The sequence below is a fragment of the Myxine glutinosa genome, chromosome 13 (assembly GCF_964187855.1).
Source record: "Myxine glutinosa chromosome 13, kmMyxGlut1.1, whole genome shotgun sequence".
In the NCBI taxonomy this organism is placed as follows: Eukaryota; Metazoa; Chordata; class Myxini; order Myxiniformes; family Myxinidae; genus Myxine; species Myxine glutinosa.
The window spans coordinates 77,522,953-77,548,277 of record NC_136273.1 but is presented as its reverse complement, the minus strand read 5'-3'; the positions used below and the strand labels follow the sequence as shown (position 1 = coordinate 77,548,277).

Sequence of the window (25,325 nt, the reverse complement as noted above, 5' to 3'; positions counted from 1 at the left end):
GTCATATTTATGACATGTATACAATCATGTATACATGAAGCCGGATCATGATCGTACAAAAATTAAACACAAGGATATGGCATACAGTTCATAAAACATCAAAATCCGTACCTTTGTAATTAGACTGATGAACTGCATATGCCTGAAAATTAGGAAATAGACATGTAAATATTTCCTCTAATTGTCAAAAATAAGGTCAGAGTTCGATTACCCAACCCAGAAACATAAAATGGTGAACCTCGCGTAAATCTTGACAAAAAACTCAAAAACCGACATGTTTGACTCAAAAATGACCGTTAAGATGACCTTGAGGGTTGACCTTGACCTCAAATCATCAAAATAACATAATTGGATTCCTCGACCTCGAAAACCCCTGAAAAGTGGTATCATACATGATTCCAACCCTTTTGGTTATTTAACTGATTTTCCTCTAATCTGGGTGGCGGCCATTTAGTATTTCCCCAATATGGGGCCCCCGGGGGGGGGGGGGGGGGCGCCCGTCTTGGCGCCCGTCGAAAATCGAAAGAGTATGGCATGGGCAACATCTGGGCCAAATTTGGTGCTTTTGGAAGAATTTGAACCAAATGGCCCCAAAATATCCCTAAGGGCCCTGACTATACGTAAATATGATAGTACTCCTTTTACTTGGTATTAATTTTGGACGCCTGACTGTTTGGCAGGTATTCAGGGAGCTTGCAGAAGGAAAGAGCGAGCAACAAGTGGAACGCGCAAGTCATCAGAATCTGCGGGCCGGTGCAAGGTCCAATCACTGTCTAGTCGTGTTACATCTCATAAAACGTCAACAGTGAAGCAAACACAAAATACAGTGACAGAAATTAAACAAGTCAATGGAAAGCTTAGAATGGACCAGAACCTTCATTCTGCACTCAATCCAATGATCCAGGGAAGCTTTACCGAATATGGAGCTCTGCTGAACGGCAGGAGCAAAAACACGTGTCAAAAAGGGTGCAAAGACAAGTGCGATCCTTTGGAAACGAAGAGCAATCGAAAGACTGCATTTGAAGTTCTGCTTCGTGTGATGGAACCGGAGCTAAGTGGACTCGATGGTGGTCCCTTGGACTGCAATCGGTGGCGACAACAGCAACAGCAATGGGTGCATCAGCATTTGGGAAGTGATAATGACAGTGCCCCAGCCTCCCCGCACAACAGTAGCCCAACAACTTCTGCAAGGCAAGAAAACCAAGAGAGCACAGGAAAAACGTCAAAATGCGTGTGCCATATTTGCCAGCGAGTGTGCAACAAACCGAGTGTGCTTGAGAAACATGTTCGGTCGCATACAGGTGAACGGCCATATCCTTGCTCGGTCTGCGACTTTTCCTTCAAGACGAAAAGCAATCTGTACAAGCATATGCGCTCGCAGATGCACAAGGTCCGCAGCCTTATGACAAAAGAGTGTGAAGATATTGATGATTGCACAGTTCACAAGCACCATTACAGTGATGACGATTCGGATGAGATCCTGGAAGACAGCCTAGAACCCGAGACGCCATTGCATTTGGATGCAATACAGCTGCATCAGGACAGAGTTAATAGTCCTGTTGTTTCTCAGTGTGTGGAAGCTGAGCTTCCTTCTCAAAATAAACTTGAGACCGTGCCGATGGCATCAGCAGTATTTTCAGAAAGCGGGAAAAGTAGCGTTGATTCTGGGTATCTTTCACATTCTGAGAGCACAGAGCAAGCAACGGCTTCAACCTACAGCCCGTCTCACAAGTCATTTGAAGATGGAGTAGGGACTAAGCCAGCAGTCCCTCTAGTTACATTGTTGGTACCTGTTTGCTTGTCAACTGTGGAGAAAAATGTACCTACAGCCACACCGATACATAATACAATAGGGGCGCATATCGACAAACTTATCTCCTTAAATGAGGCAGTGGTGGATAGTCGAGGGCTCGAGAGTGTTAAACCACGTCGAATGTCTGCATCCCGCCGAGCAAGCATCGACTCACCACGGCCTTACACGATCCAGAATTCATTTCAGTTTGATTTGCCCCGTCCGGTTTCGACGACATCAGTTGGATGGCAGGTGGGCAGCAGTCTTCCATCTCCAGATAAACTAAAATCGTTGAAATCACAGCCGCCACTCTTGCCCAAAACGACCGATTTTGAAAATAGCAACTTGCCACTAATCAAGCCATCACAAATCGAATTGGGGCAGAGCACCACGGAGTTGCAGAACAAAGTGAACTCTCTTTGTTCAGATGGAGTTTTCTCTGGGCCTGATGCTAGAAACCTTCAGCCTCGGCCGCTGGTTAGACAGAAGGCAGTTGGAAGTAGTGAAGGACAGACAGACTCGTCATTGCGGGGGCGAAACAAAGCATGTCGCCGTCGACTCATGCTGGAGTGTGAAACATGTGGTGTACGCTATCGCAAGCGTGACAACTATGAAGCGCACAAACGCTATTATTGTTCAGAGTTCAGTGCTCCAAGGCAGCAGCAAACTAAACGGCCATCCGATGCAGGGACACCTCCACAGTTAGGCCATTACCGTGTTTCTGCTTGTGCCACGCTTGAGCAAGCACCTCTAATAAAGAGAAAAAAACAAAATCGTAGGGCAGTTGCTGGACGTAGTGTGTTGGCAGAAACGCGATCAAACCCACAGTTGACCATTCCTCCTAACGTCTGCTCATCTTTACCCATAAGTGCAGGGAACGACAGAGGGCAAGGAGCTAGTGCACGTCCTTGTGGAATCTTTGAAACGTCACAGGTATCTGTATGCCACTTATCACCTTTGGTCATTTCTGAGATCGGGAAAGGCACATCATTGTTGGCAAACGCCCAGCTTTTGACACCAGACCCATCACCTCCAACTCCCGAGCATTCGGCAAGACAATGGGTAAGGGTGATGAACGACTCGCGACCCACAATATCTCGGCAAGATGTATACTCTTTCAGTGTGGCCCACACTCCCATTGCAGCTGTGGCTCCAATGAGTCCTTTTTTAGACTCTGAGGGTATGCGTGCTACCACAGGATTACCAATTACCGAACCCAAAAAATGTTTGCTTGGGTTTTCTTCTTATGCTCCCACAGTCAAAATGCTCAAAACCGAGAGTTTGGAACAAATGCATTTGGCCAAGAAACAGAAGGAAGCGGTTTTTGAAAGGTCCCGCTCATTGGAAACGTCACCTTCTTCTGGAAGGCTCACAGCAACCAAGGCTAACTCGGTGGACTTCGTGCTGGGAAAAACGTCTGCCCAGCAATCGGGAGGAAAAATTTCTGTGATCCAGCATACAAACTCTCTGAGCCATGGAGGCTCTATGGAAGCTATTGATACAGTACATACGCCCAAGACCGATCTCGAAAAAGATTGTCCACCAGCACATAACCAAGAAAGTAGTCAGGAAAATGACGTTGGTTACAGTATACACTCAAAGGAAATGATGACGGCTGAATCGGTGGTCTGTTGCCAGGATGGTGGCCACAGTACTGTTAATGAGACATGCCGAACAGAACTTGCACCAAAAGGGAAATTCCCTGGAATGGCGGAATTTAAACATGGCATCAAGGAAAACTACGTGCCTGATGTTATAAGAAGTCCCAGCAAAGGGACTGTCCCAGCAAAGGTTGACGTGTCTGCACAAGTAGCACTGTCAAAATCACCTCCACCAACTTGTGTAAGAGATGCACCTTTAACAGTAACAGCAAGCCAGACTTCATCGAAAGAAACTGTGTGCCAAACATCTTCAAGCCATATTTCAAAGAGGAGTGTACCCCACAAACGACAACTTTTGCGCCAGCTGTCTGTTTCTGACGAATTTGAACTACATGATTGCACAAGTCTGAGTACGTTGACAGTTGGTACTTTCCCATTGAAAAACGTTGCCACCACCGATTTGAATGTTCAAAGTCCTGACGTGTGGATGTCAGATTCACAAAATCAGCAAGCTTCAATTCTCTGCTCACCATCTTGGTCCACTGCAGCCATTTCTCCAGCTATTAAGATCTCGTTGCCCTCAGAAAATGCCCTTTTTATGCCCAAATACATGATACAACTGCATAACAGCTCGGAGGTACAAGTGCCAGATTCTTGCAGCAGCGTACCAGCGGTAACATTGGCTACTGCATTGCTCACTCAAAATGATGCTACCGACTCGAATGCAGTAAGTGCCCCTATTAATTTGATCACAAGTTATCGAGGTCAACATGGAGATCAGAAAATAGGCCTTGGAGAATGCATCCCCTCAGTCTCCACTGCAGCCTTTTCAATCCCGCAAACGTCTGCTGTAGCAACACCGAATGCGCCATTGCTCGTGGTCACCTCAAAGCCCGGTATACAAAACTCCGTTCGTGAGTTGAGTTCAGGCAATTTTACGGGAGATCATAATATTAATCCAGGTCTGTATCCCAGTACGGGGCCGGCTTCTGAGGCTTTTGCAGATCACACTGATAGTAAGCATTCACCAGCCAATAACATGCCTTCAGATGTTCTTAGACCGTTAAAAAAACAATCGGTAACATTCCAAGAGTCGACTAATCAGCCTCTATGTACTGTTTCCCAGACCCTCCATACCTTGCCATTGACTGGAGAAAAAGATTGCTTGCCTACCTTGCAAAACGCTGGCTTAACACAACCCCTATCAAGTACACTTGGTGGAAATGAAGTTTCCTTTTCTTCTTCAACCACTACCTTTACTTCATCCTCGGCAGATACTTCTTCTTCTTCCTCCTCCACTCCTTCTCTAACTTCTTCATCTTTTAATTGTCCTGCTACCTTGACCTCTTCGAATTCTACTCCAGCTTCTTGTATTAATTCTTCTTCCTCTGTCTCCTCTTCCAAGACTTCCACTTCAAATTCTCCCATGCTGGTGAGTGCTGCCAAGAAACGACGCCTTTCCTACAAGACATATGGCAAGAAAGCTGAGAAGCACGTTGTAGAAAAGAGAACGCATAAGCTCTCGACTAGAGGAAAGAAGGTTAATGGTACAGAAGTGACTGAGAAAATAGAAAGAACAGAAATTGTTGAAAATGATGAAGCTAAACCTGTGAAGATGGTGCCAAAGTTAGCACAAGATGCTGAAACACCAAGGCAACATAAAGGTAATGAAAACTACTCTGACTCAGCCTCTTCCTCATCCATTTCTACACCTTCACGTGGGACTGAAACGGTGGATGGCAATAGTACTCGTAAAGAAGCACTACTTTTGGAAAGCGTTGAGATCTGTGGTGAAAATGTAAGCCTTCCTAAATGTAAACTTGCTAATCAATGTGAGTTTGAAACAACGCAGCTCAGCCCTGGCTCTGGTGCAGCTCCCGAGACCTCATGCCAGACTGGCACGAGGCCCACTGGCCATCGTGCTTTGTCAAGCCAAGCATGCACGAGGCCCTGCGAGGCAATAAAGGTCAAGATGGAAGAGAGCAATGAAGGTTCTGAGGTGAGTTGTACATTTGCATGGTTGAACAGATTATGTAACTTGAAGAGTATTTTTAAGCGGTGAAGCTGCTTAAATATTTGGCTATGTCTGTCCGTCCATCAGAAATGAAGAACCTTTCTAACCCACTGTGTTCAATTCTAAAAGGTTCTAAAGGGTAATTCTAATGGGTTCTAAAGAGTGAGTAAAAGGGCTTCTAATGGGTAATTCTAATGGGTTCTAAAGGGTAATTCTAATGGGTTCTAAAGGGTAATTCTAATGGGTTCTAAAGGGTAATTCTAATGGGTTCTAAAAAGTGAGTAAAAGGGATTCTAATGGGTAATTCTAATGGGTTCTAAAGGGTAATTCTAATGGGTTCTAAAGGGTAATTCTAATGGGTTCTAAAGGGTAATTCTAATGGGTTCTAAAGGGTAATTCTAATGGGTTCTAAAAAGTGATTCTAAAGGTGTTCTAAAGGGTAATTCTAAAGGGTTTTGTTTGTTTCTAGGCTTTGCCTATTTCATATTAAAATGCTAAATGGAACGAACCCCTTCCTTTGGACACAGGTGCGATTTTTAAATAAACTGAAGGAATTTGCACTGTTTGTTACAAAATTAAACCGGTTGATGCAACCTTTTCAGCAGCTGGAATTGGTGTGTGTGTGTGTGTGTGTGTGTGTGTGTGTGTGTGTGTGTGTGTGTGTGTGTGTGTGTGTGTGTGTGTGTGTGTTCATTATTGTCCGCTTCATCTTCAATCCCTATTTGCATGTTTGGGCTGGCAAGATACTGTAGAGGTACGCACACTCGCTTCTGAGTTGTCTAGCTTGGATTAGAATCCTGACCCAGCTACAAACTGTCATCCTGGTGTTTCATAGGCATAGTGATTCATCAATGTGTGTGCGGTCTCTCAGATAGACGTTAAACTCGGCTTCTTGTCTGCTGGCATTAATTGGTGGACGTTAAATATGCCACGGTGTCCTTGAAGAGTAGGCGAGCTATCGCCAGCACCTTGAACAAATTCTAAATTGCTGCTCCAACTTACAGACGGCACTGCATTAGCAGCACACCCACACTCCCAGCAATGATGCAAGCCAGCAGCCTAAAATGAATGAACCTTCCTCATGTCCTTCCAGATGGACGAAATGAATGAACCTTCGCTATTGGATGAAGATGAAGAGAATTCATTACAGACTGACATGGAGTCTTTGAATGAGGATTTAGTCCAACATGCTAAAAAGAGCGTCACCACTCTCCAGGACATTCAAGGAGGGTAAGTGTTCAAAATGACGTTTCCTTTTAGTTTAAAATGGGAAGTAATGCCATTTTGACTCTTATTACTATCATGCCATACCGTTTTGAATATACCCTTTATTAACCTTGAACTTGAATTACTCATTCATTGTTTTTTTATTACCGGAGCTAAGTGGTTAAGATTCTCCATTTACCGGAGCTAAGTAGTTTTCACCACTGTCTGTCTGTTTGTCTGTGAGCAGGATATCTCAAAAAGTTGTGGATGGATTCAGCTGAAATATGGTGGACAGGTTGTGTGTGTGAAAAGGACAAAATTATTAGATTTTGGTGAAGATCCGGACGCGGATCCAGATCCATCTTGTATCATTGTTGAAGTGATTCTTCACCATTGTGATATAGGGCCAAAACGATATATAGCATGATATCCCAAAACGTTATGGACGGACTCAGATGAAACTTGGAGGACAGGTTGGGTGTATGACATGGAAGAATTGACTTAATTTTGGTGTAGATCTGGATCCGATAATAAAAAAATTTTTTTAAAGTGATTCTGAAGCGAACAGTCGGTCTCTCTGTCACTGGCTTTAAAGCCTGATAACATTTCTTCCTTTCAAACATAGTCAGGTGGTTCAGATTTGACCTGGAATTTTCATTTATTTAAATATAGCATAGAGTGATGAAAGTAGATGAAAATCTTATTTGTAGTGTTGGCCACCAAAAGCCATAATCACTTATTTCTCGCTTAAAGTGTGTGATGTCCGATTGATTACAAAATTATTGCCTTTGAGGGGTATGCACAAGACCGATTTCGAAAAAGATTGTCCACCAGTACATAACCAAGAAAGTAGTCAGAAAAATGACATTGGTTACAGTATATGCTCAAAATAAATGATGGCTGAATCGGTGGTCTGCTGCCAGGATGTTTACTGCTGCCAACAGTACAAATTATTTTGTGATAAATTCTAACAAAATTCCACTTTGACATTATGGTGTATTATGTGTAGATCAGTGACAAAAAATATATTTAACCCATTTTTAATCCGGGCTGTAACATAACAAAATGTGAAAAACGTCAAGGGGTGTGAATACTTTCTGAAGGCACTGTAAGGTCGGGGAGGGTTGAGAAGATGTTGATAACTACTGCTACTATTACTATTACCACTACTAATAATCCGAAAGCCCAGCTAAGTGGTGTCGTGACATATTTTGGGTTCGCCCCTTTTGCAGTTCATTCCCTTAGGACAGGGGGAACGTGAGGTTCGGGCAGGTATTTTGGAATTTATTTGTTCAGTGTGCTGGCAATTGCTCGCCTATGCTTCGCGAAGGATACCTTTGGATCTTCAGCATCTACCAATTAATGCAGGCACCCGTTTAACATCCATCTGAGGAATGACACACACATTGATGAATCACCCTGCCTGTGCAACACCGGGATGACACTTTATAGCTGGGTCGGGATTCAAACCCAGGCAAGACGGCTTAGATTTGAGTGTGCATACCTCTCGGCCATCCCGCCAGCCAAAATGTTGACGAATGAAGCAATTAAGTATGATTTCCTGCACTGGCTATGTACATAATCCTAAAAAAATTCGACATTGATGGTACAAAAGAAAAGTTTCCTTTCTGATGAAGGAAGTGTATATCCAAAGCTGGAGAATGACTTGCAAATTATTGTAGGCATCATTTTTTGTAAGAAATGCAAGCTCGGTTGCGAATGTAAAGGGAAGTCCAAGCCAGCTTTGAAGCACCTTCGTGATTGTCCACACTTGCCCTCTGGTGGACACTATTTCACCTGCTTAAAATCTGTGCCAATAATTATACACATTTTACATTGAGCACATTTTAGGAAAGATGTTTGGGATACAAGTGCTTCTTTTATTTTTGGAGGTTTGCAGGAGGTTGGAGGCCCATTCTACGCAACTCAAAACGTGAAATGCAACTCGATAAGTTATTGAACGAACTTAATTATTTAAATGTACATATCCCAACAAGAGTCGATCAGCCTTCTCATTCAAAATACTCGTGTGTTGATACGTTCATGCAGGGTTTCTTGAAATATCTGGAAGCATCATAACTTCCAAATTGGACCTTTGTGTTGCTTTTTCTGGAACCATTTCAGAGCTACAGCCACAAGATGAATAATTGTCATTACTTTATCTATCCACTTTTCACTTTTTGGAATAGAAAGAGTCGCATGGAGCAACATGTGGTTTGTGAGAGCAGTTTTCGACAATTGGATTGCAAGGCGTGGACAAAAATAAACCAGCAAACTCAGTATTTGGGACTCGTTGACGGGGATACATATACAGGGAGTCTTCACCTTACGAATGGGTTGTGTTACGAAAAATCGTTCTCAAGTCAGATGTTCGGAAGTCGGAACTCGATTTCCCATAGACTCTGTTATAAATGGGGCTTCAGTTCTACAACCAAGCCAAGAAAGCGTAGATTTAACAAATCATTTAATACATAATTAAGGTGAAATATTGTACATTTGCAATAAATTATGATAAATAAACCCCTTAAATCCACTCGAATTGTAATGAATATAATTAATAAAACTTACTGTAAAATATAGTACGTTAAATTATTGTCTCATCCTTGTTAATTTTTAAATATAAAAAATAATTGTTCCAAACATCGAGTGATTAAGGTCTAATGAACGACCGATTTCGGAAGGGGTTTCACGTTTATCAGAACGTTTTATAACGTCTAATTTAGTCTCCAATGTCAAGGTTCTGCATTTCCTCATTGCAGTAATATCACCTTTCCACAGAAAAGGCCTTGCAATCCAATTAGGACCAAATTTAGGATTTTTATTTTGGATTCAAAATTCTATTTATTTAGGATTCAATTTTATTTAGGATTCAAATTAGAACCAAATTAAGATTTATCAGCCATGATTAGGATTCATTGTCACTAAAATGGTAAAATATGTGACACTATGAATGCAAAAATGTGCGTAAAAAAAAAAAATCTGCGTAAAGTACTGTACTGTACAGGACAATGGATACTGTAGTCTACGCGACGCTCGGTCTCTTTACATCCCTCAGAAGAAAGACACATGCTCCAACCAACGAGTCCCGGATTGCTCTGGCCACCATCAGTTCATAAGTATAAACGAACGTTCACCTCTTGCGCATTTCAAAAAATAACTTATGGGGGCTTAGTTCATAAGTCGCACGTTTGTAAGTTGGGGACTGCCTGTATATCAGGATGACGTATGCATGACTTGAAACATCATTGGGAGACAACGCAGTTCAGTCTTTGTTAATGAGGATCAAATTATGGGTGGACTTGTCTTTCGTGGTTAACAAGAAGGCATTTCTGTTTGATCCGAGTCAAAACCTTTGATCCAAGTAATTAAACTTGTGCATTAGATTAAAAAAGCAAAGGCAAAGTTCCACTAAACTTGCTTTGGGGTATCATGTGCTTATATTGCCATTTTAAAGTTTTGGTTGTTTGTTCTTCTTCTTCTTGCATATGCAGCAAAAGTCTGCGGGACATCATCATTGGCTGAGGCCGTGGTGGTGCTGCTGATGCAATGCCCTCTGCAGGTTATGGCAGGAATTTGTAATTTGTTCAGGGCACCAGCGATATATCGCTTACACTTTGCGAACGACACCATGGAATATTTGATGTCCACCAAATAACGCTGGCAGATGAGATACCCAGTATAACATCAAATTGAGGGACGGCACAAACATTAAGGAATCACCCTGCATATGAAACACTGGGATGACCGTTTATAGCTGGGCCAGGATTCAAACCCAGGTTAGACAGCTTCAAGGTGAGGGTGTGTACCTCCAGGCCATCTTGCCAGCCCATTTTTATATAACTGAGATTAATATAAAGACATTCATATTTGACATATACTGTACAGTCACATGAAAAAGTAAGTACACCCCATGTAGAGTTTTGACTTTTTCAACATATTTCAACATCCAGCTATTTGATCTTCATTTCAACAATATTGATAGATAAAGGTGATATAATATAACAAATATCATGAAACATTTACATTTTGTAATGCATTGTATAATTTAAATAAACATAAATGCAAATTTTGCATGTGGAAAAAGTAAGTACACCTTTGGCTCGAATAGGTGGTATTGCCCCCTTTGGCAGAAACAACCTCAAGTAGGCGTTTCTTATAACAGTCTACCAGTCTCTGACATCGACTGGGAGAAATTTTTGCCCACTCCTCCATGCAGAATTCTTTCAGCTGTGCAATGTTTGAGGGGTTTCTTGCATGCACAGCTCGTTTCAAATCGCCCCACAACATCTCGATGGGATTTAGATCCGGGCTTTGACTTGGCCATTCCAGAACCCTCCATTTCTTTCTTTTCAGCCATTCCTTGGTGGATTTACTGGTATGTTTAGGGTCATTGTCATGTTGCAAGGTCCACCTTCGGTTGAGCTTCAACACTCTGACAGATGGCCTCACATTATCCTCAAGCACCCTCTGCTACAATTAAGAATTCATCGTGGATTCTATGATGGTGAGCTGCCCAGGCCCTGATGCAGCAAAGCTGCCCCAAACCATAATATTTCCACCACCATGCTTTGCAGTTGGTATCAGGTTCTTGTGGTCAAATGCTGTCTTTGGTTTTCGCCAAACATGTCTTCTGGTACTGTGGCCAAATAGCTCTACCTTTGACTCATCTGACCAGAGCACATTGTTCCAGAAGTGCTGGTCTTTGCCGAGGTGTTCATTGGCAAACTTTAGTCTTGCCCTGATGTTCTTTCTGGACAGCAAAGGTTTCCTTCTGGCACACCTCCCATGTAGATCAAATTTGTGCAGCCTCTTTCTAATGGTAGACTCGTGCACTTTGACATCAACAGTGGCAAGAGCTACCTGTAGGTCCCGTGATGACATTCTGGGGTTCTTAGAGACTTCTTTCAGCATCTTGCGGTCTGCTCTCGGGCTGAACTTGCTGGGGCGGCCTGGCCTGAACAAGTTGGCAGTTGTTTGGAATCTTCTCTACTTGTAGGTAATCTTCCGGACAGTCGATTGATTGATTTCAAATTGTTTGGAGATCTTTTTAAATCCCTTCCCAGACTCGTCGGCATCTATAACCTTCTTTCTGAAGGCCTCAGAGAGCTCTTTTGATCTAGGCATGGTGACGCCGCACACTTCAACAACAAAGAGCAAACGAAACGAAATGTCTGAGGTTTAAATAAGACAGGTTCCTCCAAGATCCTCTCTAACAATGTTCTAATCATTTGCACCTGAGCTGGTGCACCTGATTCTAATTTTAGGTATTTTAAGTGGTGATAAATGTAGGGGTGTATTTACTTTTTCCACATGCGAAATTTGCATTTATGTTTATTTAAATTATACAAAGGACTTCAAAATGTAAATCTTTCATGATATTTGTTATATTGTATCACCCTTATCTATCAATATTGTTGAAATGAAGATCAAATTGCTGTATGTTGAAATATGCTGAAAAAGTCAAAACTTTACATGGGGTGTACTTACTTTTTCACGTGACTGTATAGTACTGCACTTTAATTTGGACTTCTAACTAACTCTTTACATTTTACCGGGCATAAGGCTGATGGAGGAGCTGTTACACAGATTGAACACACACTTACAGAGAAAATCCCAGAGTCTGCACAAGGCTTGACTTAAGACATGTACAAAAAGGACATTTTTATTATATATATTCCGGGTTGAGACACACTTGAGTGTGAATAATCCAAAAATCTGACATGTATGTAGCAAGTGCAGGACATCATAATCGTCTCATTCATCGAAAACCTCTTACCACAAGAAGCTCTATGAAGAACCTCAGCCTGATGCCCTTGACAGATGACCATCAGCAACCCATGCAGCCATTCTTTCTCTGAACTTCAACAAGGCTTGATGTTTTCATTGACCAGAAATCTCAGGATATCACTTGCCGTAAATATTGGGGTTTTTTTTCTTTTAATGAAAGCCCTCGTCAAATATGAATCCCCGCCATTTATGATGGTTCCTGAGTGAAAGGGCCATCATAGGGCCAAGTGAAAGGGCCAAGGCATCCTGTCTCTCCCTCCCACTACCCCCAAAGTAACCCCAATTCCATCCCATTGTCTATTTTGTCGAACAGCAGGATGTTTGGATTTCCAAATTCCCATCCTTGGCGGCAATGCGGTTCTTTTATCCTTACCAAAATAGATCCTTCCTGATCCGCAGTTTTGATAAGTAATGATGATGCAAACCTATCGCGGAACCTCACTTGCAATTTTGCAGTTTTATCGCGGTTAGGTCTCTGGACATTTTTATTCTATGGAAATGAAATTTATTTGCCTCACCAATTGCACAGAGTCTTGATGGTTCAATGAGTAAAACTTCATTGCATTTCCTTCACCATCCTGGGTTTGATCCTCATGGCCAATAAGACGTTTTCCGTCTGATCAGTGGCATTGCCATGCCCCCATAAATGATGCAAATTGGCAGCCAGGTGATGAAAACGAATGAATTAATTCAATAAATGAATGAAAGACTCATGGCAGGCCTTTTCACTCCCATGGGAGAATGCAAGGTATCTATTTCAAGTATTTATTGATTCTGTTACCTTATTTTCATTTTTGTACACCGCTCCTTTCCTATGCCATCTCCAGGCATTGCAAATCGTCATTGCCGGGCACCGAAGGGGGCTCGGCAGTGACGCACGCTGAAGGGGAGCACTCAGTTTTCACTCTGGTTGTTGTACACCGCACCTTTCCTATGTAATGCCATCTCCAGGCATTGCAAATCGTCATTGCTGGGCACCGAAGAGGGCTCGGCAGTGACGCACGCTGAAAGGGAGTACTCAGTTTTCACTCTGTTTGTTTGTTTTCTTGTTGTACACCGCACCTTTCCTATGCCGTCTCCAGGCATTGCAAATCGTCATTGCCGGGCACCGAAGAGGGCTCGGCAGTGACGCACGCTGAAAGAGAGTACTGTACTCAGTTTTCACTCTCGTTGTTTGTTTTCTTGCTTGCTTGTTACTTGCAAAATCGAAGATTTTTCAAGTATATTGGTCGGTTGTGTTTGTGACTCTGTTTGTTAGTTTGTCACCGGCCTACAGGTCACAATTTTCAACCGATCTTCACCAAACTTCACCAAGTGGTAGAGTTGGTCAAATGCCAGAAGCCTATTGTTTTTTGGGTCAATAGGTCAAAAGGTCAACATAGGCCAAAGGTCACCAACTTTGCTAAATTTCTAAAATCCTCAATTTTCATCCGATTGACTTGAAATTTGAAGACCACTTGCATATCTGGTCATTGAATTCAACCACCAAGAATTTTTGAGGTCAACATAGGCCAAATGGTCAACATAGGCCAAATTTCTAAAATCCTCAATTTTCATCCAATTGACTTGAAATTTGGAGAGGACTTGCACATCTGGTCACTGAATTCAACCACCAACTATTCTTGAGGTCAACGTAGGCCAAATGGTCAACATAGGCCAAATTTCTAAAATCCTCAAATTTCATCCAATTGACTTGAAATTTGAAAAGGACGTGCATATCTCGTCACTGAATTCAACCACAAATTATATTTTAGGTGAACATAGGCCAAAAGGTCAACATAGGCCAAATTTCTAAAATCCTCAATTTTCATCCAATTGACTTGAAATTTGAAGAGGACTTGCATATCTGGTCACTGAATTCAACCACCAAGTACCTTTGAGGTCAACATAGGCCAAAAGGTCAACATAGGCCAAATTTCTAAAATCCTCAATTTTCATCTGATTGACTTGAAATTTGAAGAGGACTTGCATATCTGGTCACTGAATTCAACCACAAACTATATTTGATGTCAACATAGGCCAAAAGGTCAACATAGGCCAAATGGTCAACATAGGCCAAATTTCTAAAATCCTCAAATTTCATCCAATTGACTTGAAATTTGAAAAGGACGTGCATATCTCATCACTGAATTCAACCACTTAGTATATTTGAGGTCAACATCGAAAGGTCAACATAGGCCACATTTCTAAAATCCTAAATTTTCATCTAATTGATGTGAAATTTGAAGAGGACTTGCATATCTGGTTACTGAATTCAACCACCAAGTATTTTTGAGGTCACCATAGGCCAAAAGGTCAACATAGGCCATCATGTATCATTGGAAAACTTTTGGGGGAGGGTGGATTTTGCAAGTATCGTGCTACGCATGACGTCTTCTTGTTTGTTTGTTTGTTTGTCCGGACGATATCTCAGCCATCCTTTGAGCTAGGAAGCTGAAATTTCGGCACAATAGTGAGCAAGTCCTTTGTCAAAAACAGTATTTTTTGTTTTTTGATTAATCAATAAATCGAGGAGTTATTTAATTATTAGCGATTAATTAAGTACTTATTTAATTAATCAAATTTCCTTTCTCTTCTGACCATTAACTCAGGCACCTTTTGAGTTAGGAAGCTGATATTTGGACATGCCAATGACCAGGTGATTTGGCTGCAAAGGCTGTTTTTGATTTATTAATTAATCAATTAATCGATTAATTATTTAATTATTCGATTAATGACTAAAAATGTTTTTTTTTAAGTTACAGATTCTGATGAAATAGTGGTAGTTTGTGTTCTCTGACCAAATTGATTAATAATTTAATTTTTTTATGATTATTATTTCTTTATTTTCATTATTAATCATTTATTTATTTTCTTTCTCATTTGGCCAATATCTCAGGCACCTTTTGAGCTCGGAAGCTAATATTTGGACATGAGTAACCAAGTGATGTGGCTATCAAGGATATTTTTGATTTATTGATCAATCAATTAATCGATTAATTATTTAATTATTCGATTAATTACTAAAAAAAAAAAAAAAAATCAGTTACAGATTCTGATGAAATGGTGGTGGTTTATGTGTTCTGTGACCGAATTGATTAATAATTTAATTTTTTAATGATTATTATTTCTTTATTTTCATTATTAATCATTTATTTATTTTCTTTCTCATTTGGCCAATATCTCAGGCACCTTTTGAGCTGGGAAGCTAATATTTGGACATGACAGTGACCAAGTGATGTGGCTATCAAGGATATTTTTGATTTATTGATTAATCATTTAATCTATTAATTATTTATTGATTAATCGATTCATTATTTATTGAGTAACAATTAATTATTTAATTTTTTATAAATGACTTATTTAATTAAATTTCTAAAAGATACATCTTTGGATTAAGCACTAGTGGTTTAGTTATGCTATTAGCCAATTGATTAAGAAAATATTTTGTGATAATCTTTTATTGATTTTAATTATGCAATTAATCGATCAATTATTGTACACCTCTCCCTCCCAATGCAGCCTCAATGAGCTGCACTGCGGTATTGCCAGGCGCCCCGGCAATGCCGCGCTGTAGGATATTTAATTATTTGGCAAGGGGGCGGTGTACTTTGAATGTATGTGTACTTGTTTTCTTGTTTTCTTGTTTTCTTGTTTTCTTGTTTTCTTTCTTGGTTGTCCGGGCGATATCTCAGCCATCCTTGGAGCTAGGAAGCTGAAATTTCGGCACAGTAGTGAGCAAGTCCTTTGTCAAAAACGTTATTTTTTGTTTTTTGATTAATCAATTAATTGAGGAATTATTTAATTATTAGCGATTAATTAAGTACTTATTTAATTAATCAAATTTCCTTTCTCTTCTGACCATTAACTCAGGCACCTTTTGAGTTAGGAAGCTGATATTTGGACATGCCAATGACCAGGTGATTTGGCTGCAAAGGCTATTTTTGATTTATTAATTAATCAATTAATCAATTAATCGATTAATTATTTAATTATTCGATTAAGTACTAAAAAAAAAAAAAAAAAAACAGTTACAGATTCTGATGAAATGGTGGTGGTTTATGTGTTCTCTGACCGAATTGATTAATAATTTAATTTTTTAATGATTATTATTTCTTTTTTTTCATTATTAATCATTTATTTATTTTCTTTCTCATTTGGCCAATATCTCAGGCACCTTTTGAGCTGGGAAGCTAATATTTGGACATGACAGTGACCAAGTGATGTGGCTATCAAGGATATTTTTGCTTTATTGATTAATCATTTAATCGATTAATTATTTAATTATTCGATGAATGACCTAATTAATTAATTTTTTTACATTATAGATTCGGATGAAATGGTGGTGGTTTATCAATGATTTTTTTGATTTATTGATAAATCATTTAATGGATTAATTATTTGTTGATTAATCAATTAATTATTTAATTTTTTATTAATGACTTATTTAATTACATTTCTAAAAGATACATCTTCGGATGAAGCACTAGTGGTTTAGTTATGCTATTAGCCAATTGATTAAGAAAATATTTTGTGATAATCTTTTATTGATTTTAATTATACAATTAATCAATCAATTAGTGTACACCTCTCCCTCCCAATGCAGCCTCTATGGGCTGCACTGCGGTATTGCCGGGTGCCGGAGGCGCCCCGGCAATGCCGCGCTGTAGAATATTTAATTATTTGGCATGGGGGCGGTGTACTTTGAATGCATCTTTACTTGTTTTCTTGTTTGTTTGTTTTCTTGGTTGTTTGTTTGTTTGTCTGGGCAATATCTCAGCCATCCTTTGTGCTACGAAGCTGAAATTTCGGCACAATAGTGAGCAAGTCCTTTGTCAAAAACAGTATTTTTTGTTTTTTGATTAATCAATTAATTGAGGAGTTATTTAATTATTAGCGATTAATTAAGTACTTATTTAATTAATCAAATTTCCTTTCTCTTCTGACCATTAACTCAGGCACCTTTTGAGTTAGGAAGCTGATATTTGGACATGCCAATGACCAGGTGATTTGGCTGCAAAGGCTATTGTTGATTTATTAATTAATCAATTAATCGATTAATTATTTAATTATTCGATTAGACTACAAATTTTTTTTTGTTGTTGTTAGTTACAGATGCTGATGAAATGGTGGTGGTTTATGTGTTCTCTGAAAGAATTGATTAATAATTTCATTTTTTTATAAATATTATTTATTTATTTTTCATTATTAATCATTTATTTATTTTCTTGCTCATTTAGCCAATATCTCAGGCACCTTTTAATAATAATAATAATGCATTTATTTTATATAGCGCTTTTCAGGGAGCCCAAAGACGCTTTGACAGAGTGCAAAACATAATGCATAGCAAAACATAAAAACAATTGCAAAAAACAAGAATCAATAGGGAAATATTCAAAGCAAAAAGGAGGGAGAAGGAGAAGAGATAGTCAGGGGTTAAATGTTGTGGGTTAAATGTTGAATGCAGTGTTGAACAGGTGGGTCTTGAGTGATGTTTTGAATGTGATGAGTGAGGAGGAGTCTCTGATGGTGTGAGGTAGTGAGTTCCAGAGGGTGGGAGCAGCGATGGAGAAGGCCCTGTCCCCCCAGGATCTGAATTTGGTCCGGATGGGGGGGGGGGGGGGGGGCGGGTCAGGAGGTTGGTACCAGCAGAGCGGAGGTTGCGGTTGGGAGTGTGTCTGGAGAGGAGGTCAGCCAGGTAGGATGGGGCCAGGTTATGGAGGGCTTTGTAGGTCAAGAGGAGGATTTTGTACTGGATTCTCTGGGAGATGGGGAGCCAGTGAAGCTTGTAAAGGACGGGGGTGATGTGGTCACGGGTCCGGGAATGGGTGAGTAGACGGGCAGCGGAGTTCTGAATGTATTGGAGTTTATTGGTGATTGTTGAGGGTGAACCACAGAGGAGGCTATTGCAGTAGTCCAGACGGGAGGTGATGAAGGCGTGGATGAGGGTTTCTGCAGCCATGGAGAAGAGGGATGGACGGAGACGGGCGATGTTTTTCAGGTGAAAGAAAGCTGTCTTTGTGATCTGTTTAGTGTATTTGTCGAAGGAGAGGGTTTGGTCAAAGATGATGCCAAGATTCCGGATGTGAGGGGAGGTGGATACTGGGATACCGTCGATGTTGAGGGCAAAGTTATTGGTGGATTTTATGAGCGTTTTGGGGCCAATGATGATTATTTCAGATTTATCATAGGTAAGTTTGAGGAAGTTAATTTGAAGCCAGGATTTTATTTCAGTGATGCAGTTTGTCAGGATAGAGTGGGTGGCGGTGGAGATGGACTTGGTGGAGATGAAAAGCTGGATGTCATCGGCGAAGCAGTGGAATTGGAGACCATGACGGCGGATTAAGTGACCGAGGGGGGACAGGTAAAGGATGAAGAGGAGGGGGCCAAGAACTGAACCTTGGGGGACACCTTGGGGGAGGGGAGCAGTGGGGGATTTGCAGTTATTGATGGAGATGAACTGACGTCTGTCAGAGAGGTATGATTTAATCCAAGAGAGGGCAGTGCCAGTAACGTTAAAGGTGGTTTCAAGTCGGGTGAGGAGGATGGTGTGATCGATGGTGTCAAAGGCGGCGCTGAGGTCGAGGAGGATGAGAATGTTGAGGTTGCCAGCGTCAGAGGAGAGGAGAAGGTCGTTGGTGATTTTGAGGAGAGCAGTTTCAGTACTGTGGTTGGAGCGGAATCCGGATTGGAATGTTTCATACAGGTTATTGGCAGAGAGGTGATGTTTGAGTTGAGCGGCTACAGCGCGTTCCAAAACTTTCGACAGAAAGGGTAGGTTGGAGATGGGTCTGAAGTTGTTTAGGGTGTCAGGGTTTAGTCCAGGTTTTTTCAGAATGGGGGTAACAGCAGCAATTTTGAGGGATGGTGGGACGATGCCTGTAAACAGGGAGGAGTTTATTGTTGCAATGATAAGTGGAGAGAGAGCAGGAAGGGAGGCCTTGACAAAGCTGGAGGGGATGGGGTCAAGAGTGCAGGTGGCAGTTTTCATTCCTATGAGGAGTTCAGAGACGTCAGTAGGGGAGATTGGCGAGAATTGAGACAAGGGATGGCATGATAAGGGGGGGCAGGTGGTTTGAGGGGGAGCGGGTGCGGCGGTGGTCAAGCTGTTGTAGATGTTTTCAACTTTGCGTTGGAAGAATGAAAGGAAGGAGATGCAGTTGTCTACTGTGAATGACTGGGTGGTGGTGTTCAGGGGGCTGAGGAGTTTGTTTATTGTAGAGAAGAGTGCTTTTGGGTTTCCGGAGCCAGAGTGGATAATTTGAGAGTAGTAGGCGGAGCGGGCGCGGGAGAGGGCATCTTTGTAGTGTTGTAGGTGGCCCTTGTAGGCTTGGGAGTGAATTGTGAGACCTGTTTTATTGCGGAGTCTTTCAAGTTGGCGAGCACGAATTTTCATCAGGCGGAGTTCAGGGGTAAACCAGGGAGCAGAATGGGTGAAAGAAACTGTTTTGGTTTTTATAGGCGCAAGTTGGTCAAGGCAGGAGGAGAGAGTGTGGTTGTAGTAGTCAGTGAGATCAGAAGGGTTGTGGAGGTCAACGAAGGGAGAAGTGGACATTTTTTCAGAGAGGGTGGATGAGAATGAGGTAGGTGAAAGAGCGTTTAGCTTACGGAAGTTGATAGTGCGATAATGCCTTGGTGTTGGGGCGGGGATGTTGATGGTCATAGTGATGGCTAAGTGGTCAGAGAGGGTGAGGTCGGAGCCAGAGAGATGGTGCAAGATTAATCCAGTGGAGCAGACAAGGTCCAAAATGTGACCACGGTTATGGGTAGGAAAGTTGACATGTTGAGTGAGGTTAAATAAAGCAGGTGAGTAAGTCAGTGGTTATCGTGGAGTCAGTGGAGTCCATGTGAATATTGAAATCACCAAGGAGGAGGATTGAGGGGGAGAGGGAACATAGCTGGGTCAGAAAGTAGGAGAAGTCAGACAGGAATGATGGGTGTGGTTTGGGAGGGCGGTAGACAACAGCCATGACTGACTGTGTGTGACCAGAGAGTTTAAAAGCCAGGTGTTCAAATGATGGAGCAGATGCGATGGAGATGAGGCTGGTCCTGATGTCTTGTCGGTGAATAACAGCAATTCCACCACCTCGGCCCTCCGAGCATGGTTTATTGATGTAGGAATATCCATTGGGTGTGGTGAGGTTGAGTGCGAAGTAGTCCAGAGGTTGTTGCCAGGTTTCAGTGAGACAGAGAAAGTCCAGTTTATTTTCCAGGATGTAGTCGTTGAGGATGAGGGATTTGTTGTTGAGGGACCGGGTATTGAACAGGGTGAGCTTGATGTTGTTTTGTACGGCGGGGATGAACTCAGGTGATGTGGCCAGGGTTCGCAGACAGGAGGTGCGATTGTGTGCGCTGGGACGATGAGTGGGAGTGCGCTGAGCCGACCAGAGGACGGGGATGGAGTGACCTGATTGTAAATGAACAAACTTACGACCGGAGCCACGGTGAATGTACCTGGGTCGTCGCAGGAGTCCATTGGATTTGATTGCAGAGATGCATGATGGGGTGGAGCGGGTATTAAGCAGAAGAAGCCTTGCGGTGGAGTACCGCAGAGCCATGCCAGGTAGGAGCGAAGAGACGAGCACGAGGCCAAGGTTGAGGAGGCGAAACAATCGTCACAACCCACGGGAGTGGGCCCGAGGAAACAGCGAAGGAGCCGGGCAGGTGAAGCCAGGAGCAGAGCTGGGACCGAGCAGAGGGCAGACAGGAGCGAAGAGACGAGCACGAGGCCAAGGTTGAGGAGGCAAAGCGGCAAATGCAGCGGCAAACGACCGCCGCCGCTAATCAAGATCACGGCGGCAAACCGCCACCACCACCGCTGCAAACAATGGCCACAACCCACGGGAGCGGGCCCGAGGAAACAGCGAAGGAGCTGGGCAGGCGAAGCTCGGAGCAGAGCCGGGACCATGCAGAGGGCAGACTCAATGGCCAAAAATCCGCCACGACCACCAGAGAAGCAAGCTAAAGACAATGGCCCAGTCGGAGAAGCGGCGAGCAAGCGACGCCAGCGTCCTCTCCGGACCACACCGGAAGCGGAGTGCAGATTTTGAGCTCGGAAGCTAATATTTGGACATGAGTGACCAAGTGATGTGGCTATCAAGGATATTTTTGATTTATTGATTAATCAATGAATCAATGAATCGATTAATTATTTAATTATTCGATTAATTACTAAAAAAAAAATTTCCCCCCAGTTACAGATTCTGATGAAGTGGTGGTGGTTTATGTGTTCTGTGACCGAATTGATTAGTAATTTAATTTTTTAATGATTATTATTTATTTATTTTCATTATTAATCATTTATTTATTTTCTTTCTCATTTGGCCAATATCTCAGGCACCCTTTGAGCTGGGAAGCCAATATTTGGACATGACAGTGACCAAGTGATGTGGCTATTAAGGATATTTTTGATTTATTGATTAATCATTTAATCAATTAATTATTTATTGATTAATTGATTAATTATTTATTGATTAATCAATTAATTATTTAATTTTTTATTAATGACTTATTTAATTAAATTCCTAAAAGATACATCTTCGGATGAAGCACGAGTGGTTTAGTTATGCTATTAGCCAATTGATTAAGAAAATATTTTGTGATAATCTTTTATTGATTTTAATCATACAATTAATCAATCAATTAGCGTACACCTCTCCCTCCCAATGCAATCTCTATGAGCTGCACCGCGGTATTGCCGGGTGCCAGAGGTGCCCCGGCAATGCCGCGCTGTAGGATATTTAATTATTTGGCATGGAGGCGGTGCACTTTGAATGTATCTGTACTTGTTATTTTCACGTTCGCCGAAAAAAAACGTATTAATTTGTCAATCCAATATGAAACTATATGGTTCAATCTTCCTGCGTCACAAGGTGTATGTTATGGTTCAGTCTATCCATCTCACGAGGTGTATGTTATGGTTCAGTCTATCCATCTCACGAGGTGTATGTTATGGTTCAGTCTATCCATCTCACAAGGTGTATGTTATGGTTCAGTCTATCCATCTCACAAGGTGTATGTTATGGTTCAGTCTATCCATCTCACGAGGTGTATGTTATGGTTCAGTCTATCCATCTCACGATGTGTATGTTATGGTTCAGTCTATCCATCTCACGAGGTGTATGTTATGGTTCAGTCTATCCATCTCACGAGGTGTATGTTATGGTTCGGTCTATCCATCTCACAAGGTGTATGTTATGGTTCAGTCTATCCATCTCACAACGTGTATGTTATGGTTCAGTCAGTCTATCCATCTCACAAGGTGTATGTTATAGTTCAGTCAGTCTATCCATCTCACAAGGTCTATGTTATGGTTCAGTCTATCCATCTCACAAGGTGTATGTTATGGTTCAGTCTATCCATCTCACGAGGTGTATGTTATGGTTCAGTCTATCCATCTCACGAGGTGTATGTTATGGTTCATTCTATCCATCTCACGAGGTGTATGTTATGGTTCAGTCCGTCCGTCTCACGAGGTGTATGTTATGGTTCAGTCTATCCATCTCACAAGGTGCATGTTATGGTTCAGTCTATCCATCTCACGAGGTGTATGTTATGGTTCAGTCTATCCATCTCACAAGGTGCATGTTATGGTTCAGTCTATCCATCTCACGAGGTGTATGTTATGGTTCAGTCTATCCGTCTCATGAGGTGCATGTTATGGTTCAGTCTATCCGTCTCACAAGGTGCATGTTATGGTTCAGTCTATCCATCTCACAAGGCGCATGTTATGGTTCAGTCTATCCATCTTACAAGGTGTATGTTATGGTTCAGTCTATCCGTCTCACAAGGTGCATGTTATGGTTCAGTCTATCCGTCTCACAAGGTGCATGTTATGGTTCAGTCTATCCATCTCACAAGGTGTATGTTATGGTTCAGTCTATCCGTCTCACAAGGTGCATGTTATGGTTCAGTCTATCCATCTCACAAGGTGTATGTTATGGTTCAGTCTATCCGTCTCACAAGGTGCATGTTATGGTTCAGTCTATCCGTCTCACAAGGTGCATGTTATGGTTCAGTCTATCCGTCTCACAAGGTGTATGTTATGGTTCAGTCTATCCATCTCACAAGGCGCATGTTATGGTTCAGTCTATCCATCTTACAAGGTGTATGTTATGGTTCAGTCTATCCATCTCACAAGGTGTATGTTATGGTTCAGTCTATTCGTCTCACAAGGTGCATGTTATGGTTCAGTCTATCCGTCTCACAAGGTGCATGTTATGGTTCAGTCTATCCGTCTCACAAGGTGCATGTTATGGTTCAGTCTATCCGTCTCACAAGGTGCATGTTATGGTTCAGTCTATCCGTCTCACAAAGTGCATGTTATGGTTCAGTCTATCCGTCTCACAAGGTGTATGTTATGGTTCAGTCCATCCGTCTCACAAGGTGCATGTTATGGTTCAGTCTATCCGTCTCACAAGGTGCATGTTATGGTTCAGTCTATCCGTCTCACAAGGTGTATGTTATGGTTCAGTCCATCCGTCTCACAAGGTGCATGTTATGGTTCAGTCTATCCGTCTCACAAGGTGTATGTTATGGTTCAGTCTATCCGTCTCACAAGGTGCATGTTATGGTTCAGTCTATCCATCTCACGAGGTGTATGTTATGGTTCAGTCTATCCATCTCACGAGGTGTATGTTATGGTTCAGTCCGTCCGTCTCACGAGGTGTATGTTATGGTTCAGTCTATCCGTCTCACAAGGTGCATGTTATGGTTCAGTCTATCCATCTCACGAGGTGTATGTTATGGTTCAGTCTATCCATCTCACGAGGTGTATGTTATGGTTCAGTCTATCCATCTCACGAGGTGTATGTTATGGTTCAGTCCGTCCGTCTCACGAGGTGTATGTTATGGTTCAGTCTATCCATCTCACAAGGTGTATGTTATGGTTCAGTCTATCCATCTCACGAGGTGTATGTTATGGTTCAGTCTATCCATCTCACGAGGTGTATGTTATGGTTCAGTCCGTCTGTCTCACGAGGTGTATGTTATGGTTCAGTCTATCCATCTCACGAGGTGTATGTTATGGTTCAGTCTATCCATCTCACGAGGTGTATGTTATGGTTCAGTCTATCCGTCTCACAAGGTGCATGTTATGGTTCAGTCTATCCATCTCACAAGGTGTATGTTATGGTTCAGTCTATCCGTCTCACAAGGTGCATGTTATGGTTCAGTCTATCCGTCTCACAAGGTGCATGTTATGGTTCAGTCTATCCATCTCACAAGGTGTATGTTATGGTTCAGTCTATCCATCTCACAAGGCGCATGTTATGGTTCAGTCTATCCATCTTACAAGGTGTATGTTATGGTTCAGTCTATCCATCTCACAAGGTGTATGTTATGGTTCAGTCTATCCGTCTCACAAGGTGCATGTTATGGTTCAGTCTATCCGTCTCACAAGGTGCATGTTATGGTTCAGTCTATCCGTCTCACAAGGTGCATGTTATGGTTCAGTCTATCCGTCTCACAAGGTGCATGTTATGGTTCAGTCTATCCGTCTCACAAAGTGCATGTTATGGTTCAGTCTATCCGTCTCACAAGGTGTATGTTATGGTTCAGTCCATCCGTCTCACAAGGTGCATGTTATGGTTCAGTCTATCCGTCTCACAAGGTGCATGTTATGGTTCAGTCTATCCGTCTCACAAGGTGTATGTTATGGTTCAGTCCATCCGTCTCACAAGGTGCATGTTATGGTTCAGTCTATCCGTCTCACAAGGTGTATGTTATGGTTCAGTCTATCCGTCTCACAAGGTGCATGTTATGGTTCAGTCTATCCATCTCACGAGGTGTATGTTATGGTTCAGTCTATCCATCTCACGAGGTGTATGTTATGGTTCAGTCCGTCCGTCTCACGAGGTGTATGTTATGGTTCAGTCTATCCGTCTCACAAGGTGCATGTTATGGTTCAGTCTATCCATCTCACGAGGTGTATGTTATGGTTCAGTCT

General features: G+C 41.9%; 1 protein-coding gene across 3 annotated transcripts in view; it reads left to right on the top strand.

Annotated features, from left to right (window-relative positions):
• The window catches only part of LOC137439033 (zinc finger protein 40), a 138,382-nt gene that overhangs the window by 90,202 nt on the left and 22,855 nt on the right, over nt 1-25,325 (top strand). For all 3 annotated transcript variants that reach the window (XM_068134624.2, XM_068134622.2, XM_068134623.2), the window contains 2 exons: nt 681-5,392; nt 6,501-6,637. In XM_068134624.2, the coding sequence (XP_067990725.2) occupies nt 681-5,392; nt 6,501-6,637 (4,849 nt within the window). The remainder of the gene's footprint in view (nt 1-680; nt 5,393-6,500; nt 6,638-25,325) is intronic.